The 21,453-nt window shown below is 42.6% G+C and overlaps 2 protein-coding genes across 10 annotated transcripts in view; one reads left to right on the forward strand and one right to left on the reverse strand.

Moving 5' to 3' along the window:
* The window catches only part of Senp8 (SUMO peptidase family member, NEDD8 specific), a 24,535-nt gene extending 19,980 nt beyond the window's left edge, over nucleotides 1-4,555 (forward strand). For all 3 annotated transcript variants that reach the window (XM_033756133.1, XM_010627412.2, XM_010627422.2), the window contains one exon: nucleotides 3,373-4,555. In XM_033756133.1, coding sequence (XP_033612024.1) covers nucleotides 3,373-4,047 — 675 coding nt within the window. In that variant the 3' untranslated portion in view covers nucleotides 4,048-4,555. The remainder of the gene's footprint in view (nucleotides 1-3,372) is intronic.
* Myo9a (myosin IXA) overlaps nucleotides 1-18,926 on the reverse strand; it is a 271,547-nt gene extending 252,621 nt beyond the window's left edge. For 6 of the 7 annotated variants that reach the window (XM_010627374.3, XM_010627384.3, XM_010627393.2 and 3 more), the window contains exon 1: nucleotides 18,791-18,926. The gene's annotated coding sequence lies outside the window, so the exon portion shown is untranslated. The remainder of the gene's footprint in view (nucleotides 1-18,790) is intronic. The other variant, XM_010627401.3, reaches the window with a different exon arrangement.
* Between the last annotated feature and the right edge of the window lie 2,527 nt (nucleotides 18,927-21,453).

Below are 21,453 nucleotides of genomic sequence, written 5' to 3' on the forward strand. Positions count from 1 at the left end.
AAAAAAAAAAAAAAAAAAAAATTGCTTAGAGTTCTTTTTCTTGGCCGAGGTGGTTTGGCCAAAGGTTAATTAAGTTCTTTTTGTTTGTGTTAGAATTTTGTGGGTTAATCTATTATAGTCACACTATATGAAATAAAATTAAAGGTTTAATCCTTTGTCTACATGCTAAATATTTTAAAACTCAGAAAAAATACAAAGAAATATTTTTTGGCAGTTCCAGGGATTGATCCCAAGGCCTTCCACACACTAGCAAGTGCCGCACTGAGCTACATTCAATCCCAACCCACAGAAACTTTCCAAAGAAAATACTGGCCCTGCCTGTGGACAATCCCACCGAGGTGAGAGGCTCTGCAGGCACTCTTCCTTGTAGGCACCTGTCCTTCCCTGGCTGTTAAAGTGTGGATCTGATTTCAGCTGGCGCTCTCAGGTCCCTAGGGCTTTGCCAAGCTGTTCCATCTGGCACTCACCACTACCCTGTATTCACTGAAGGCCTGGGTGGGTGCTCGTCCAGTGCCTCACTTGACACTCGTGTCATCATCCCTGCTGTGTTCACTTCTTCCTGGCCAGTCAGATGAGCAAGCCGAGTATCTAGTCTCCAGCAGTCCTCCCACTAGACTGCCGTTTGTCCCCTGGCCATTAGGCAGGATATTCAGGAGCATTAGAAGAAAGACTCCTATCAAGCGATTCAATCTGTCCTACGGATATTGTGGGACATACTTGTTATGGTACACCATTTTGTCTCTCACAAACATTTCTCCAGGGGGAAGGAACTATCTGACCCTAATACAAGGAATGCTTTTACTTCTCCTGAGCAGCAACTTTGTTTCTACCTTTTGGACATTGTGAATGTTTAACTTAACTCTCTCTGGTTACCTGCCAAAAGCTTAGAGCCAAACTTGTGGCTCACCCATAACAAATGTGCTCTATGCCTCGTTAACTTCATTCCTGGCTCTAGTTTAGGTCTCTGCTCTAGTTATTCTGTCTTCTTCAGAAAACTTCAGTGAATGCCATCTTGTTTATGTATTTTATAAGCAACCTTATATATTTCTGAAGTAGTTCAGATTATGATATATTCAGTGTACATAAAACCATCCTGGGGACTGGGGATTTAGCTTAATGGTTCTGCCACCTGCCTTGCAAGCGCAAGACCTGAGTTCGATCCCTAGTACCAAAGAAAAAAAGAACAAGACCATCCTGGATATCTCTGTTGCTTCATTTACTTAAGCTTTTTCCTTGAAGGGTATATTTATTTTTTTGTATAGGTTTTTGTGGGGTTTAGATTACATAAAAATAGTTATATCACAAAATTATATTCTTTTAATGTATAATCAAATGCTAAAACAACTGGTCTAATGGCCAGAATTAATTAAACTGATATCATAACTCTAGCCCTATCTTCTTTTTCTGTTTTTGGTACTGGGGATTGAACTTGGGTCCTTGCGCTTGCAAGGCCGACAGCAGAACCACTGAGCTAAATCCCTGGCCCACTATTTTCTTACAACATGCATTGGTTGGCTTATTTGTTTACTTGTTTTGGTGACCCTGGAGAATGAACACAAGGCATTTGCACTAAGCCTAATCTCTGGCATCCCCCCCAACACCATTTCCCTTTATTTTTTCAGTCAGGTTCTAAATTGCCCAGGCTAGGATTGAATTTGCAGTCCTCCTACCTCAGCCTCCCCAGTTCTAGAATTATAGACATGTGCCACCACACCCAGCACTGTGCTTTGTTTTATACTCCCAAACTGTGCGTAACCATTTATTGCTGAATTTTAGAATTTATTGTGAATTTTAGAAATAGTATGCTGCCAGGTCAGGGTATAGCAGTTAACTGTTAACTCTGTTGAGTCTGTAGGCTCAAATATTATATCATCTTCTATACCAATTAGATTTCTTCTCTTTGTTACCATTGTGCCTTGGATGATCACGAGCATATTAATCCCATCAGAAACCTTGTCTTGCTTCTGTTCTAAACTAGTCATTCTGCTATTTGGACAAGATCATTTGAATGGATATTTGTTCCCAAACACTATTTGCTTTGAATGATTTGGTGTTCTGTCTGTATTTTGTGATTATCTTACTAATATCATCCAAAGGCTAACAAAAATATTATTTGAACAACTTCTGGGTATTGAACTCTGTACCTTGCATTTGCAAGGCAGGTGGCAGCACCGCTGAGCCCTTGGACAACTTTTTTTTTTTTTTAATTTTCTAGTATCTTCAAGTAAAATTATTTGACCTTCTCTACAACTCTCTTAGATATGGAAGGCAAGTAGATGTTCTTTATGAAGATGACAAAAACACTTAATTGGCTGTTCAAAATGTAACTAGCGTATCAGTGGTAAACTAGGGCTAGACCCTCCTGATTCCTGGGCCACACAGCCCTTCAAAAAGTCACAAGAGCCAGGCATGATGTTGTAACCCTATAATCCCAGTTATCTGTGAGGCTTGAGGGAGGAGGATTACAACTTCAAGGCCAGCATAGGCAATTTTGCAAGACATGGCTAAATAAAAAATAAAGAGGGCTGGGGATGAAGCTCAGGGATCCCTGGATTCAATCCCTAGTGCTACAATAAAGGAAGGAAGGAGGGGAGAGGAGGGAAAAGCAGAGAGAATCAAAAGACTTGCTAATTTCATAGTCTTCATCCCACCCCTTGAGGTAAAAGGTGAGAAATTAGCAGACATGTTATATATCACTTATGCTAATCAGAATCAGGAATAAATTTCATTTATATTACTCTCATGATTTTTTGTTCTTGAAATTAGAGTTCCTTTTAAGTGCAATTCTTTTTCTTTGTTTGTTTGTTTGTTTGGTACCAGGGATCCAGCTCAGGACCTTGTGCTTGTGAGGCAGGTGCTGGCACCACTGAGCTAAATACCCAGGCCATTTTTAACTACAATTCGAATCACTGTTACTTTCCATTATGGAAGGAGGGAGCAAATCTCTTAAAATTAGTGTTAAAATGGAAACTATTTCCCTTGGTAATTAGTAACTTTTTCTTCAGATCCTTTAAATTCATCTTTAACACAAAAATAATTTGCTATTGTTAGCCATATTCATTAAAAAGCCAACATATGGTTCCAGTTATGGTACATGGTAAAACATTAGCTATGATTTTGTCTCTGCATTTAAATAGAAAATTAAAATTCCATACTTTGGATCTGCATAGAAAATATTCAAGGTTTTCATTCTAAATGATTGTTCATATATAGAACATATGCTAGTTTCTTGTATGTTTAGTCATAGCCAGGTACGTATTATTGCTAAACTATAAATATATTTAATCTTTACACAACCCTGTACAAATAGCTACCATTTTACAGCCTGCTATCATACTCAACAGTAGACACTATCTTCTGCCTCTCTTTCAGTTTCAGGAACTTCTGAGCGGCCCTGGTCAGTGCAAGATGGACCCTGTAGTCCTGAGTTACATGGACAGTCTTCTGCGGCAATCAGACGTCTCACTACTGGACCCGCCAAGCTGGCTCAATGACCATATTATTGGATTTGCCTTTGAGTATTTTGCCAACAGTCAGTTTCGTGACTGCTCTGACTTTGTCTGCTTCATCAGCCCCGAAGTCACCCAGTTCATCAAGTGCACTAATAGCCCAGCAGAAATCGCCATGTTCCTTGAACCCCTGGATCTTCCCCACAAGAGAGTTGTGTTTTTAGCCATCAATGATAACTCCAACCAGGCAGCTGGGGGAACCCACTGGAGTTTGTTGGTTTATCTCCAAGATAAAAACAGCTTTTTTCATTATGATTCCCATAGCAAAAGCAACTCCATCCATGCAAAGCAGGTAGCAGAGAAACTAGAAGCATTTTTAGGTAGGAAAGGAGACAAACTCGTCTTTGTGGAAGAGAAAGCCCCTGCTCAACAAAACAGCTATGACTGTGGGATGTACGTGATCTGTAACACTGAGGCCCTGTGTCAGAACTTCTTTAGGCAACAGCCAGACTCCCTGCTGCAGCTGCTCACCCCCACATACATCACGAAGAAGAGGGCAGAATGGAAAAATCTCATTGCTAGACTTGCGAAGAATTAGCTACTGGAGAATATTTGTGACTTTTAAACCTCCCTCTTTCTGCTCTTCCTTATTTATTGGATGGCTGCAGTTTCAGTGCCTGAGGAAAGATGTCTAGTAGGGAAAAGCTCACTATTTTTTTAAAGGACCTGAGAGCAATATGTTCTGTGAAAATGTCTTCAAGTTATGGACCAAATTTTTAACTTATGTTAACATTTATTACATATATATTTCAAGGAAGACCCATATTGATATAAAGTTAATTCCCTTTTCTTCTCTCTTTTCCTTATTGGCTTATCCCAAAGGCAAGGCAGTGATCTCTAAAACAAAGACTACATGAAATCTAAAGGAATGTAAGGACGAAAACTATAGGAAAACCAAAAACTTGTTGCATGGCTTTCATAATTAAATAGATCAACTGGCTGGAAGCTGATCAAAGCCTAACTTCATTTAAAACCTAAATATTAGGCCGGGCATGGTGGTATGCACATGTAATTTGAGCTTTCAGGAGGCTGAGGCAGGAAGATCACCTCCAGTTGGAGGCCAGCCTGGGCTACATAAGTTCAAGGCCAGCCTGAACCACACAGAAAGATCCTGTCTCAAAAAAAAAAACCTAAATATTATAAGAACCAGTCATTCCCTTCTGTAATGTTTCTTCTATTCACCATGAAAATCCTTTCCCACTGTCAGAATCTTTGCAGATATTTGAGAAAGATGACATTAGCCCATCTCCCTCCATCTGATGTCTGGGATGCTTGGAAAGGGGGACATCTTGGGTTACTTCATTAAAACAATGGCTGCACTGACTTCTTGGCTCAGTGAGTGGTCATCTTGTAACTGTAGATTGATAACAGCTTTTCTTTTCCTTGTCTATTTGCCATACACATTTTTTTAATATAAAGGAAGAAAAATGATCCTTCTCTACCCTTTTGCTCAATTCAAAATGCAGACTCTGTAATTTTTTAAATGTGGAACCAAGCATAAAAAGAAACACTATCACTCTGAAACCACAGATGTGTTTCTCAGTTATTTCAAATAATTAGATAATAAATTGAGTATCCACATAAATTCTGTTCCTAATGAGAATTAGAGAATTAGATTACAATGTATATGAGACTTGAAAAGTTAGCTTCAGCCATAAGACTTATTTTAGCTCCCTCCCCAGCCTGGCCCTACCCCCGGCCCTCAAAGCCCAAAATAACCTCACCACTGAGTGACAGGGAGGCAGTAACGGGTTCCTGTTAGCCAAGAAGGGGAAAACACAGCAAGTGTAAATAAGTACAGATTACATAGCAGGCTTGAGTGAATAGGAGTTGAAACTAAAAGTCATAGTGAAAGCTGCAAAAAATTTTCCACTTAAGCATGTTTTAGATAATACGTCTCCTGGAAGGTAGGGCCAAGAAAAAGATTTAGGAACTAGCACGCAGCCATAGAGTGAAATATGAGGGATAGCAACAGGACAACACAGGTTGCTGCTAAGCCACTGTATGGATAGAGATAAAGCAATATTATTTCAATGACTGTTGACACAGGCAGCTGGTCTAGACTATGAAAGTCAAAATCTCTGAGAAAAGTCTAATAATACAAAGTATGTTTGCTTAAATGTCAGACTGTTTCCCATTTGAGAGTCAATACGAGAGCAATCTTTCCTAAAACCTTAAGGTTATCCCATGAATAAACTAGTATGTAATAAAATCTTTTAAAAAAAGACAATCTTAGGTCTCCTTTTTTTCCAAATAGATAGCATGATTAGAGTATGCCACTGGTTAGTATTCTAGAATATGCAGTAATTGTAAATATTAGCATTATAAATGACAGAATTGAAAAGTTGAATTGTAGTTTTTCACTAAATACTATAATTGCCTGCAAATTGTACATGTAGTTGATCATACGCCTTTAGTATTATCTGATGCAAAATAGGAAAAAATATCTCTTGCCAGAATCATGCTTCCTTCTTAGAGTCGAGATGATAACTATGTAAAATTCAGCTTCCAAATATTCAAGAAAAAAGCAACTTACTCAAAAATTGAGCTAAGCAATTTTCAGACAGAACTACCCTGCTTTCAGATAGCTTGTTGTATATTTTCACTTTTGTCCACTTGGGTCTTACTATGAAACAGAAAGGTTACCATGTGTTAACCCAGCTGTAGATGGTGGTAAAGAGTTTATGTGTATGTATGTATGTATGTATTTATTACTCTAAGCCACAAATATTTCTACCCTTTGACTAGGTATCTGTTGTAGTTTATAAGCACTGGTCCTAACTAAATTGGAACAATTTAAGAATTTTAAGTGGATTATATTTCTGTGATATATACTTTTTTCCCTATGTTGAGAATCCTTTGAATTGAACTATATCCCCAGGCCCCTAGCCCATTTTTTGTTTGTTTGTTTGTTTGTTTGTATTTAGACAGGATCTCACTAAATTGCTCAGACTAGGCTTAAATTTGTGATCCTCCTGCCTTGGCATCCCAGAGTGCTGGGATTACAGGCATGCACCACCATGCCCAGCACTATATCCATGTCAACCATGTTTTAATAAGCATTCCACTGAGATGGCAGAATAGAATTTCTCAGTCAAGTGGTTATTATATGAAAATGCATTTTTTTCTTTCATCACTTAAAATAGAACAGAAAATAATTACAAAAATTCACATCGTGTGGTGTTAGAAAAAGCAATGAATGTTTTAATCAAACCCAAGCTCTGTCAGTTATAAATTCAACTTCAGACCAGTTTGAGATTCAGGACCTCATCTGAAAAATTATATAATCATCTTCCAGTAGGCCTTCCTTTTATCTAAAAAACATGAAGAGAGTCTAAGACACTATGACAAATATCACATGTAAACCATATGATGGAACCTAAAATAAGTCTCCTTTCCCTACTGTTCTTCCACCCAGTTCCATTTTAAAACTAACAGAAAATTTGAAAAGTTTTATATTGCCATGCAACTAAACAGCTATGTAAAAAGTTGCTTGATAAATACTCTTAGGTACAAAAGAGCAGCTTATGGAAGGATGATAAGTAGGAACAACTAACCTTTGTATTACTGTAAAATATGCAGGGAACATGACACATACAAATACATCACTCATATTGCTATATATGGAAAGTACCTCATTGAAAACATTTTATTAATGTATATGTATTGTGGGGCTGGGGCTTTAGCTCAGTGGTGCCACTGTCTGCCTCGCAAGTGCAAGGACCCAAGTTCAATCCCCAGTACACCCAAAAAAATTATTTTATAAATATATATTGTATATTATATATATATAGTATTATTTAATTCTCATGTTTTTCCAGGAATTATTAACCCTAGTTTATAAATAAACTAAGAGAAGCTCAGTCACCTGGCCTCCATCTCCTCTGCTCATACTCTTTCTGCCTATTCCTTTTTCCTTCCCCAAAATTGATGGCAAGAACTCCTTGAACGTCTTCTCCCCCCGCCACTCCAGTGCTGGGGATTGAACTCAGGACCTTGAGCTTTCGAGGCAGGTGTGCTGAGCTAAATCCCCAGTCCTTTAAACATTTTAAATGTAATCTTTCTTTGCTTTCTAAATTTCATATATTCCACTTTATCACAATAATGAGAAATTATCTCTAACGGCAAGGCGGCAGGACCTGTGTAATAACTGGTTTGGTTTTATACATTAGGTTGTATCTGGATCAGCTCCTTACAGCGACCCAGTCACCTTTCATATTCTGTATATATGAAAGATGGAAAGTAAAACAGAAGCAGCAGTCTGGAGAATCTCATTTAGAAAAGAGAAAGCTTTAGGAATTGTATCAAAAACTTGGAGCTAAGTAAAGATACAGTACTCTTCGCAGCAGTGGAAAAATTGGTCACTAAGTTCCATCATGAGGTTGAAATTCCACTAAGGAAAAACAACATGCCAAATACACTGAAAGTTTCTTATGTAGGAAAAAACTAACATCAAAAGTTAAGAGAAGTGGTAGCTATCTTCAGTGCCTGTAGTAAGGAAGTTTTCATTACTCTGGAAAAAAATACAAGATCCTACAGTTTGTGTTAAAAGACAAGGGTTAAAAACCTGAGTGTGATGGTGCAGATCTATGATCTCAACACTCAGGAGGCTGAGGCAGGAGGATTTCTGTGAGTTGGAGGCCAGCCTGGGCTACATAGTGAGTTTGTTTTGTTTTGTTTTTTTAAGATAAGGGGAGAAAAAGGGCAATTTCCTGAATCCCCCTCCCCAATACCCCTGCTACTTAGCATGTACCCAAACCAAGCAACCTGCATGGAGAAAAATCATTCACCCATGCTGCAAACTCAGGCCAGCTTTCTGCACCAGGCTGTCTCCCTGGGCAGCTCGCACTCCAGCTCTCCATCTTCACACCTGCAAAACCCTTGCCTCCCCTCACTGTCTGTCATCCTTCAGAGAAACAGAGGCCACCAGAAATTGTCTCCATCAACTTCTCTGGTTCCATATCTGAAAGCCTACCTGGACCTGTGCTCCTCTGAGTCTTCATTCCTGTTGCTGCGACCTCAGCACTGATGCTAATCCCTTCATCTGTGCAGGCTCCTTGTGCAAACAGTTCCTTCACACACACATCACCGACCTCTGCTGGCCCTTCCACCAGTGCCTCAATGTATAAAACCACCTCCGTCTTTCCAAAGAAAGAAAGCGTGATCCCACGTCTCCCGGTAGACTGACCTTCTGCTTCCGCCTCTTCCCAGCTAGATCTAAGCACCTACATCAGCCTTAAAACTCCTCACCTCCCTCCTACTTTCCAACCCACTTTAATGTGAATTCTTCATTCTTTCACCAAAAAAATAAAATCACTAGTAGTTCTTACTAAGCTTCTTAGCAATGTTTAACCTTCTTTTTCAAACCATTCTTCTTTTTACTGTTGTGAAAGTTTTCTGCTTTTCTGATCACTTATTTGCCAGTTTCTTCTTTATAATCGTGTAGATTCTCAGGGCTTTGTCCCATATTCCTCAGCCTACTCTGTACACACGTGCTGTGCTCTCCCGCTCATGACCATGGTCTGGCAGATCCAGGTACATCAGACCTACACTGCTGTTCTGAACGTCAACCTCGACCTCCATGGCCCTGCCCACTGGACATTGTCACCTGGATATTTCATAGGAGCCTCAAACAACAAAGCTTGAATCATCTTTCCTCTGCAGATCTCCTCCCTCGATGTGGCCTACCTCAGGAAACGGGACCACTGTCCCGCCCAGTTCTAGTCAGATTTTACATCCATCAACCTCCTAGCCCTGTTGATTGCACACATCTTTGTTGTGTTCTGTCTTTGTCTCGTTTTGCTTAGGGTTCAGTGCTGGGATGGAAGCCAGAGCCTTGTGCATGCTAGGCAAGCGCTCGACTACTCAGCTACATCCTTAGGACCAGCTGATGTCTTTTAGAAAACTTCTGCATGGTCGGGTCCCTTGCTAACCCTTCCACCTCTCTACAGCCATCTCACTCTTGCCTTCTATTTCAGTGCCCTTGGTTCCTCCCATAAGGCCTTACAAGCTTCTGATCTGCTGTCTCTCCTCCTTTACTCTTTCCCACGCTCAACAGAGAAACTCCTATGTAATCCCCTCTTCCTATGTAATCTCTTCTTCGGGGAAATCTTCCCTGATGCATCACTCTCCTGGTTAATTCCCTGGAATTGCAAGTCCTCTAAGTGTGTCCAAACCACACGCGATTTGGGGGTTGTGTCTCTCCCTCTGCACTGTGAGAGCCACAGAAGCCGAGGAAGCAGTCTGACATCTTCACCATTGAATCTCTGCTGCTTAACACAGGGTCTGGCACACACTCATTATTACTTGTCAATGGGTAAATGAGAAAAAGCTATTTATTGGCCAGGGATAGTGGCACACACCTGTAATCCCAGCACTCGGAAGGCCAAGACAGGAGAATCACCATGGGTTTGAGATCAGTGTGGACTATGCAGTGAGTTCAAGGCCAGCCTGAACAACAGGGAGATCCTGTCTCAAAAAACACTAGGCCTGGGGATTTAGCTCAGCGGTTTAGTGGCCTGCCTTGTAAGCTCAAGGACACGAGTTCAATCCCCAGTACCAAAAAACAAACAAAAAAAACAAACTGTGTGGGCTGGGCATTTAGCTCAGTGGTAAGTGGTAAGTGGTACCATGCCTGCCTGGTACCAAAAAAAAAAAATATATATATATAATGTATGTATGATATGGTATTAAGAAAAACCAGCCCTTTAATGGGATAGCCACAGAAGTCAAAATGCCTTGTGGATCAGCATGACTCCATGCTTGCACAAGAGTGAGCTACAGTGAAAGGGGTTGATGAACTTAAGCAACCTGACAGTAAGGAACTCATTACATTAGCATGTAAGTCTAGTCATGGGCATCCCTTCAGTGCATCTGCTGATTTCTGAGGGATTTTCACATTTAACCTATCTGCAATCCATGCGCAAGCACTATCTTAGAGGTAACATGGGGTTATGCTGAGCTAGGATTGCGATTTCCTTAGCTATGTCCTCACTGTTGGGCTGTCAGGTTAGTTCTGGTTTGAGGTTGTTAAGAATAGCAGTGCTGCAAATACTCATCATACATAACATTTTTATTTCCAAATTTCTCCTTGAGGAATACAAAAGTGGGACTAAGGGCAAAGGAGAACTTGGAAACAGCCCAATTGCCCATCAGTTGGAGACTGGATAAAGATGTGGTTTTTCTATAAAATGGAGTACTACTCAGCCACAAAGAATAAGAAACTAGAGTTATTCATAGGAAAATGGATGCCTATTGAGGCCATACTCTTAAATGAAATGGACACTCATGTAAATACTGAATAGTCTCTCTGGTATGAAAAACTAAAAGTGTAAATAAGATCCAAATGGTATAACTGACACTATGAAATAGGAAGAAAAGGACTAAAGGTATAGGGGAAGTGGGAAGGGTAGGGGAAAGGAAAAAATATGAGAAAATGAAAATATAGAAACAAAGTTTTCGTAAGTAGGGAAGGATGGAGGGGGCAAAGGGAGGCAGGTGTCTGGGGAAAAAATGAGAACCAAGACCTGTCATGTAAAGGTATAAGATCCCAATGATGAATGTAACTGTACTGTACACCTAAAAAGTACCAATAAACTCAATGATTAAAAAAAAGACAGCAAAGGAGGACTCCATAAATAAATACAGTTACTATGCATTGATTAAAAAGGACATCAGTGCACATAAACATCTAGATAGATAATTGTCCTAAAAATCAGTATATATAGTATCATTGCAGTTGTATAATATAGCTGGGTACTGAAGTACATGCCTATAATCCTAGCACTTGGGAGGCTGAGGCAGAAATATCACCACAAGTTCAAGGCCAGCCTGAATTACATAGTGATATGCTGTCTCAAAAAAAAAAAAAAACCCCAAAATTTTGTCATTTCATATAGCCCTACCAACAATGAGTTTTTTGTATTTGTTTATATCTATTTCTTGAAGTTCAACAGATAAGAACTGACATTTATTGAGCTCTTTCTATATACCAGCAAATTCTAAGGATTTGACATGAATTTTCTCATTTAATAATCATCATAGGAGCTGGGCATGGCAGCACACACCTCTAATCCCAACAATCAGGAGGCAGAGGCAGGATTGCCATGAGTTTGAAGGCCACTCTGGGCTCCAAAGTGAGTTCAAAGCCAGGCTGAACTACATAGCAAGACCCTGTCTCAAAAAAACAAAACAAAACAAAACAACAAATCACCATAAACCTGAAAGACAAATACAGGTTGAGTGTGTCTTTGCCACAATACACAGGACCAGAAGGCTTCGGATTTTAGAATACTTTCATACACATGATGAGATATCATGGTGATGGGACCCAAGTCTAAACACAAGATTTTATTTATGTTTCATACACATCTTCTACAGGTAGCCTGGGGATAATTTTATGCAATATTTTTAGCGTACCTGCATTTTGGCTGCAACTCATTATATGATGTCAGGTGTGGAATTCTTGGCATCATGTTGGTGCCCAAAAAGTCAGTTTTTGGAGCACTTTGGACTTTAGATTTTCAGACTAGGGATGCTATTCTTATACCTTTTTTTAGAGATGACAAAATTAAGGCTTAGAGTTGCCAAAGTTAAATAAACTGGATAGGTTTAAATGTAGATACTCTCATTCCAGAACCTCCCCCCACCCCTTCTTTTTTTTTAGACAGGGTCTCACTGTGTAATTCAGGATGGCCTTGAACTCACTATGTAGCCCAGGTTGACCTCAAACTCTCAGTAATCCTCCTGACTCAGCCACCCGAGTCCTGGAACTATAGGCATGTGCCACCATGCCCTACCAAAACCTTTACTCTTAACCAACAGGCGGTACTATATCTTGTTAGTAGTAGCATTTTCTTTTCTGTTTTAACAGACAAGAAAGATTGCTATTAAAACCAAAACTGAATGTAGCCTTCCTGATTTCTAGGAATGTATCACAGCATGTTTTCATTTCTTTTTTTTCAGTACTGGGGGATTGAACCCAGGGACTTTGCACTGAACTTTTTTTTTTTTTTTAATTTTGAGACAGGGTCTTGCTAAATTGCTAAATTATCCAGGCTGAACTCAAACTTGTGATCCTCCTGCCTAAATATCCCAGAGAGCTGGGATTCTAGGCATGCATCACCATGAAATCTTTTTCTAGGGAGTTTGTTAGTTTGTTGGGGCAAACATCTGGACCTCTGTGATTAAGAAAAGAGTTTAGTTAGTCCATGTGGGCCAGGACAATATGAGAGATTAATTATGCCAAATAATGAAAGAAATCTGGATTTTCACTGGATGGCCTAGAGAAAGAAAATGAGGATGGAGAGAGGTCAGTGAGAGAACTGAGTCCCAGGAACACAGCAAGAGATAGGGTCCTACTGGCAGGTGTGGCCAGAGATTCCTGCTGTCATTGAAAATGCTATGAAATGCCCATCATCAAGCGTCTCTACATTAAATTTGAAGTTTCCTGCTCCATGGCATAGTCTTGGACCCATCCTGGAAGCAGGTCATTTGGAGGAACGGAGGATAAGGAGTGGTATAACACGAGCCAAAAAGGCAATAACCAAGGCACACGAGACAGTGGCCATGCAGGACAGCAGCTGGAGTCTGACCCAGGAAACACTGAAGCAAACTTGGAAGCCCTCAGAAGTCTCAGTCTCTTGGAAGTCTCAACCGCAGTGGCCATTGTTACATTGAAAGAATGACCGGTTAAGTGTGAAATTATTTGAGGTTTTCCAGGTTGGAAAGCTCTAGATGACATTTAAGAAAAAGCCTTTGTTGAACCACAGTAAAATTTGTTTTAAATAGCAGTATTTGTCACAGTCTCTGCCCTGATGTATGGTTGCTAGTTTCCAGGACACCAAACCTTTCTGGTTTCCTCCTTTCTTATCAGACACTACTCAGTTTCCTTTGCCATTTCTTCCTTTACTTCCTGATCTCTCAATGATAGTGTTCTTCAGGGCTTAGTCCTGCAGCCTGTCTGTCAACACACACTAACTCTGTTGGTGACCTCATCCAGGATCATGCTTACAAACACCATCCATATGTTGATAGCTCCCAAGTTTATACCTCCCAAACTACTCTCTTAAATCCAGCCCATTGCCCACTTGACATTCCCACTTGAGGGTCTAAAACTCATCTCAAACTTTCTGTGTGGTCAGAGTTTGCACAGGAAATAGATTGAATACAAGACACATGATTTATAGGATTATTTTATAATAGTCACCCCAAAAGTCAAATGCAGAGGAGTGCAAGAGATTAGCCAAACACTAGAGATCCAAAGAATTCAGCCAATGGCTTGGATCTCACACAAGGCCAACTGAAGGCCTAGAGCCCAAGGCAACGTCCGCCATTAGTCCAGCCAGTACCCCAGAGCTCACAGCAATGTCTCATGCTTGTCCGTATGGAGGATCTGCACCCAGGAGGCCCAAAGTGATGGAAGCTAGAAAACCTGTGCCAGCGGAGTGAAGGATTTGCGCCACCAGGCTGAGGATCTACATTGAAGCCTGGGAAGTGATGCTCATGGCAAAGATCAGCGCTCCCCTGACCAGAACGGCAGACATTCCCAGGGACAACGAGGCCCTGAGCTCCTCCTCTGATGAGAACAGCCAAGTTTGCATCAGGAGAACCACCCTCAGCAAGCTTCCCCAAGAAAATCAAGAGCCCACGATCTTCCCCTCCAGTTCTCTTTTTATGCCGTTGGCAACAGTCCTCAGGTGGGTCTTCCATGGCCAGACCATACTGATTCAGTTCAGCTGGGCATTCCAGGTGACCATCAGCTAATCCACCACACTTACCAGGTCTAATATTGCATTTCTGATCTTCCTCCTCAGTTCATAGAAATATCACTTGTGGTTTTCTCCATTCCATCCTTTCAAGCCAAAAATCATGGTGTCATCCTTAAGACTTTTTTCTGTAGTACCCATCTCCAGATCAGCAGGCAACCCTGCTGCTTCTACTCTCAGAATATATCCAGTACCTGCTCGTTTCCCCCACCTCTGCTTCTGTTGCCCTGGTCAGAATCACTGCCATCACTTACTTGGGTAACTACAGAAACCTAACCCATCTCTCTGCTTCCACCTTTCCCTCCCTAGCAGCCGAGGATGGTCCTTTTGAACCTATATAATAAAAGATTATTCTATTTCATCCAAAGTTTTTATAGTGGTCTTCTCCTTTCCCCCTCCCCTGGACCTCATCTAGTCCTGTCCTCTTGTTCTCTCTTCCAGCTGTACCTGCATCCGTGCTGTGGACAAGCAAACCAGGACCCCTCCTGCCTCAGGCCCTGTGCACATGCTATTCTTACTCCCCGAAACGTCCCACAAAGCTTATTTTCTCACTTCTTTTGTCTTCCCTTAAAAACCAGCTTCTCAATTGGACCATCCCTGACTGCCCTCTTCTAACGGTATTTCCCCTATCAGCACTGCCAGCCCCTCCTTTTTTTTTGCAGCACTGGGAATCGAACCCAGGGCCATGCACATATTAGGCAAGCACTCTACCACTATGCTACACCCCCAACCCTTGAGACAGGGTCTTGCAAAGTTGTCCAGGCTGGCCTCAAACTTGCCATTTTTCTGCCTTAGCCTCCTGGAGTAGCTGAAATTATGGGCATATGCTACCACATCTGGCTTTTCTCATTCTACCTTTCCCCCATTTTCTCTTAGAATTTATCACTTTTTTTTTTTTTTTTTTTTTTTTTGGTACTGGGGATCAAACTCAGGACCTTGCACTTGAGAGGCAGGTACGGTGCCACTAAGCTAAATCCCTGGCCCTATCGCCTTTTAACATACTATATAATTTAGTTATCGCTTACTGCCAGTCTCCTTACCTGCACTTCTAGGATATATAAACACTGTGAAGGGAAACATATTGATTTGCCTTGTTCAGTAACAAATCCTAAGCTCTTAGCCCAGTGCCTAACCCATGGTGAGCATTTAGTTATTTGAATGAAAAAAAATGGAAATCTGTCACTGTCCTCATTGCTGAGACACAATACCTGACACAACTTAAGTGAGAAGTTTATTTGGCTCACAGTGGAGCGAGGTTTCGGTCCATAGTCAGCTGGCTCCAAGGCAGTGGCACGGCAAAGAGGCCTGGGTGGAGGAGAGCGGCTCACCTCGTGGAGAACAGGAAGCAGTGAGAGAAGGAAGGAGCTGTGAAGGGAGATACAGCCTTCCAGGTCACACCCACAGTGACCCCTCTCTTCCAACCAGGCCCTACCTCCTAACAGCAAGTTGGCTATAAACCCCCAAAATTCAATCACTCTCCAAAGGTCTTGCCTATGATTGCTTTAGGGGGACCTTGAGATAGAAACCATAACTCCTAGCAATAGAATAAGAATAAGAGTCTGCAATTTGTAAGCATTTTCCTTTAGGCCAGGAATTGGCAGTTTTCCTTGAAGGGCTAGACAGTAAATATTTTATGCTTTATTGTCTTTATGGTAACTACTCAACTCTGCCTTGGAACTTCAGAGCACCCAGAGACAATACAGTACATAAACAAATGGGCATGACAGTGTTCCGATAAAACTATTTACAAAAAAAAAAGCAGCCAGCCACTAGGCCATCCTTCACTGGTTCCTGCTTTAGACAAAGACACTTCTTGGGAAATCAGGTGTCTTCACTGACAGGCCAGGATCTGTCCATACACTTTATCCATTGCTCCCCCCCAAAAAAAATTCTAGAAGGGTGAATGAAAACCTAGGATGGCCAGGGATTTAGCTCAGTGGTTCCACCACCTGTCTTGCAAGCACAAGGGCCTGAGTTCAATCCCTGGTACAAAAAAAAAAAAGAAAAAGAAAGAAAGAAAAGAAAAGAAAACCTAGGAAAACTCAGATTAGTAGGCTTTATGTCTGCAGGCAGACTGGGTTTTCCATACTCAAAATAGCTCTTCGGGGCCAGGGATTTAGCTCAGTGGTTCCTCTGCCTGCCTCACAGATGCAAGGTCCCAAGTTTGATCCCCAGTAACAAAAGAAAGGTCTTCAGTAAGATGTGACTAGGGGGTTGGGTAGGAAAAGCAATCCTGATATCAGCTGCTTTCTTGCTTATGAATCTTGAGTACATTATCTGCCATTTTGAATTTTTCTCTAGAGGTTTCTAACATGCAGAATGATCTACTTCTAGAGCTTCGTTTCCTATGCCATTAAGTTCTTTGGCATAGATGATGAATTTCCTGTAGCAAGGAAACCATTTTTACTTTTGTCAGCTATTCTAAAAGCCAACAGGCTGATGGGAGTGTGTTAAGAAAATACCCAGGAGGGCTGGGGATTTAGCTCAGTGGTGCCACCACCTGCCTCGCAAGTGTAAGGTCCTGAGTTCGATCCCTGGTACCAAAAAAGAAAAAAGAAACTACCCAGCTCAGGGGCTGGGGTGTAATCAGTGGTATGGTATGAGGCCCAGCACCCCCCAAAACAACAATAAAACAAATAGTATTCTGAGGCCCAGGTCTTAATTTCCTGCCAGGCAGACCAATGATTCTGAATTAGGGATAGTCCTGCCCAACCTTCTTCCCCAGGAGACATTTGGCAATGTCTGGAGATATTTTAGGTTGCCACAACCAGAGACGAGGGTTACCCTGGTATCAGGTGGACAGAGGCCAAGGATATGGTTCAGCATCTCACAGCACACAAGATAACCCCATAAGGAAGAATCATCCAGCCCCAAATGTCAATAGTGCTGAAGCTGACCGTGATCCAGACTACAGCATTCTATGGAACTTTTCATCAACCTGTACTCCACTGCCAAAGGAATCTTCCTAACCCACCGAATTTATTCATGACTCCTCAGCGACAACAGCTCCAGCAACTCTTCATTGCCAGGAAGATGAAGCCTCTTTTTTTTTTTTTAATCCTGACATTTAGATCCACTTAGGTATCTTCTCCAGTTTCACCAGCACCACCCTCCACACCCCCAAACTTTTACTGACATTACCCTTCCAAACACACATTTCGGGAAGATTGCCCCCCCCCCGCATCTCTCCTTGGATCCAAATCTCACTCTCTCTGAAACCCACGCATGCTGCCGCCCCTGTGCCTCTGAGTAAGCCTGCGTGACCCCTCCTGCAAAACTTGCCCTACCCCCTCTCTGTTTTCACAGTGTTACATAGCAGTTCCCTCCCACTCACCCCGACCAGACTCCCCAAGAGGTCACTGCTGTACGTATTTCTATCAAGGGAAAACTGTGAAAACTACATTGTACTGAGTCAAATGAGATACTGATCATAAACAGCACCCAGAAAAGGGCCTGTTCAAGTGCTCAGAAAGTGTCACTGTAGCTGTAGAAACGTTTTCAAGAACCCATGGAACTAGCTAATAAATTGCTTAACTGTAGTTATCTGCTGAAGACAGTGTGCCATTCAGATTAGTCTGGCATTTGGAACCAGCAGCAAAGAAAAACTTCCATCAGAAATCCTACACCAATTAACACGCCTTCATGCTAGACTGAATCCAGGAGAGGTGGGTGTCACATTTTCCCAAAGTGGTGCCCTAGCCAGCCTCTCTGCATTTAGCAAGTTAATGAACAGCTTGTGAGTAACTCTTTGCCCACTCCGGCCCGATTTAGAAGCTGCCAATAGGATAAGATAGCAATGTCCCAAGCTCCCTGCTTCGCTGGGCACCAAGCTCTGTTCCCTCAAGGCCTCTGCTCTCAGCCTCATGCTGGGTGAGCCCTGGGGCTGAGGACCCAAAGGAAGGCTTGGCCTCTTCCAGGCAGAGGGAGCCTGTCTCACACCCTGTGGGAGGGAGGCGAGGAGGGGGGGCGTCGCATTCTGAGCAGCCCAGGTCTGGCCCCCAGCCAGGCACTGAGTAGCAAACAAGAAGGAACACATTCCAGGGAGGCAAGAGCTCTGCCGCAGGAGGGCGAGGGCGGCCGGCGAGGGGCCCGCAGGCGCCAGGTGCAGCCTGTGTCTCTGGAGGCCGGCGGAAGAGGGATGAACTCGGGTTTCTCCGCATTATCATTTGGGAGGCTGAAGGCCCCTCCTCTCCGTGGACAAAGCCTACTTAATCCTTACCCTTCAGGGCCTCTCTGCCCTGGGGTCCGAACCGTGTTACCTAAGTAGGAAGAGGAAGTGTCACTGCCTCCCTGTTGCACACTTCACAGGACACAGGTTTTGTTCTGTTCCGAGTGGGAAAAGATGCAGTGCACAGCAAGGGCAAGGCAGAGCCTGGGGTCTCGGAGCCCTAGAAGCTGAGCGCCCCACCCTGACGCCCAGATACACACAGCCGCACACTTGTGCGTAGAAGCTGCTGGTTCTGCCTTCCCACCCGCCAGGCCTGCCCGAGGTCTGGAGACTCCTGGCCTCATTACCTTCTCAATCACCGCAGGCCTTGAGCAGGGAGGAAGAGCCTCCAAAGGGGAGATGACCACCCGGCCTGCTGCCTGGAGACTCCCTCCTGTGGCATTGGCAGTGCGCTGGGCTTGGAGGAAGCCCGGGCCTGTTTCCTCCAGCAAGAAGACAAGACCGCAAGGACCTTGCTTTGAGAACAACGGTCTTTTACCCGTTGACTACGGGCCTTTTTGCTGGACTTTGCTGCCACCTAGTGGGCCAGTTGTCATTTCTTCTCAGAGACCAGCCTTGGCTGGAGCCCAGGGAGTCTGGCTTCCGTGCAGGCTCAGGAAAACGAGATTCTTCTCTGAGAAGTTTCTCTGGCTTAGGAATCCCTGATTTGGGCACCCAGCGACTAGGAGAGAGGAGTAGCATGGGTGTTAAACCCTGCCAGGTTGGCAGGGGCCTAATGACATGACAACCAGGTGGGAGGCACTTGGGGTGAGCAGTGTCTTATTCTAGAACATCTCTGATGGGCTGAAGTCCTGCCTGTGCTCCCAGCCTTCCTGAATCCCTTTTTCTCTAGAACGCCTGCCCCTCCCGGGCCTTTCCCTCTGGGAAAGTGCAAAACCCAGGCACTGCCATGCGTATTTCCCTCCATTTCCCCAAATAGGGCAGTTGTTTGTTCCTTATAAAGCTAGCTCGCTTCAACTTTAAAAATTAGAAATATTGAATGATATTCTTTCTCCAAGATGATGTATGAACCGGTTCCCAGAAGTGTAAGGAAGGGTGTGTTTTATTAATTTATTGGTACCAGGGATCGAACTCAGGTCCTTGCGCTTGCAAGGCAGGTGACAGAACCACTGAGCTAAATCAAGGAGGGGTGTATTTTATTTTATTATTATTATTTTTTTTAATACCGGGGATCGAACTCAGGTCCTTGTGCTTGAGAAGCAGGCAGCGGAACCACTGAGCTAAATCCCTGGCCCCAAGGAGGGGTGTATTTTAAAGGATGTCTTTGGACTGGTTTTTCTAAGTCCCCCAGAAGCCTATAGGTCATCAGCTGCGTTTTTCTGTGCCCTGTGCCCAGTTGCTCGTGTCCATCCAACAGCAAAGGAAAGCGCTTGGCTTCAGCAATCACTACGTTGCCCTGCTGGCCTCACACTTTCAGATCTGAGCTTCCATACCCAGGGAGTCTACAAAATCCAAACCCTCTTCCTTTGTCTACTTTACTAATCCCTTAATTTAAAAAAAAAAAAGTGGCAAAATACACATAACCTTTACTATTTAATCATTTTAAGTGTGTAACCCAGTGATGTTTAGTATATTCACACTGATGTACAACCAATCTCCAGATTTCTTTTGATCTTGTGAAACTAAAACTGTACCCATGAAACCCCATCCCCTCCTCTCCTCACTGAGGTTCATTGTTCCACTTTTTGTCCCTATGAAGCTGGCCACTCTGGGCACATGAGTGGAGTCACACAGTACTTGTCTTTTTGTGATTGGCTTTTGTGCTCAGCAAATGTCCTCAAGGGTTATCCATGTCTTACTGATGGGGAAGGAATTTGCAAGTGACATGCAGAGAGGCAGCAGAATGGAAGTGAAATAACAAATTTATTCTTTGAAGAGGGTTGATCGCACATCAACAGTGCCTGGATTGACCACACACTGGGTTACAACTCCTCCTTTTATAGGGTTTTACAGCCTTGACTTCATATGGATGATTACGTTTCATTCTCATAGTTCACATCACGGTCAGGGAATAGTTAACTTTAACTCATACATAACAGTTCTTTGCAGTTGGGGAGTTTACCTTAAGATTCCTCTAGCTAGCTATCCTAGTGCACAGGAAGGGGGTGTTCAAGTTAGGGATGAGGCCAGATGTCCCAGATGTCAGTGCCTCCGGTGTCTGTTAATTTTGAACTAAACAAAGCAGATCACTGTTAGAGACAGAAGTCATTTTACATTTTCCTAACATTTTGTATGTTTTTAGATTATTTACGAAAGTTTCTGTATCAATACCATGTCTCAGAACTGCATTTCTCTCAAAGCTGAATAATATTCACTGCATGAGTGGACCACATTTTGCTTATCCATTCATGCATCAACGAACACTTGGGTTGTTTCTACCTTTTTATCCCCTAGTATTGGGGATATATAAGGCACATCTAAGGTACTCTATCATTAAGCCACACTCCCAACCCTGCCTTTTGATATATAAGTTCACTGTGCATATGAGTATTACAAATATCTCAAGACTTGCTTTCAATGTTTTTAGTACATACACAGAAGTGGAATGGCTGGATCATATAATTCTGGTTTTTTGTTTTTTTGAAACAGGGTCTCACTGTATAGTTCCAAGTTGGCCTTGAACTATATATAGCTCAGGCAGGCCTGAAACTCATGGCGATCCTCCTGCCTCAGCCTCCCAAGTGCTGGGGTTACAGGTGCGCACCATCTCACCTGGTGATAACTCTGTGTTTTCGTTTAAGTAAACACCATACTATTTTTCAAGCTCCACCTGTATTTGTGCACATGTATGCCTGCTGCAGGCTCCTCTGAATGGCCTCTGAACTATGCCAACTACAAGTAATTCCATTGTTCATTCCCATCAATAATGCACGAAATTTGATGTTCCCACATCTTTGATAACCGTTGTTTCTTTGATAGCCATCCTGTGAGGTGGTATCTCATTATGGTT

The sequence above is a fragment of the Fukomys damarensis genome, unplaced genomic scaffold (assembly GCF_012274545.1).
Source record: "Fukomys damarensis isolate Sample0158 unplaced genomic scaffold, DMR_v1.0_HiC HiC_scaffold_25, whole genome shotgun sequence".
NCBI lineage: Eukaryota > Metazoa > Chordata > Mammalia > Rodentia > Bathyergidae > Fukomys > Fukomys damarensis.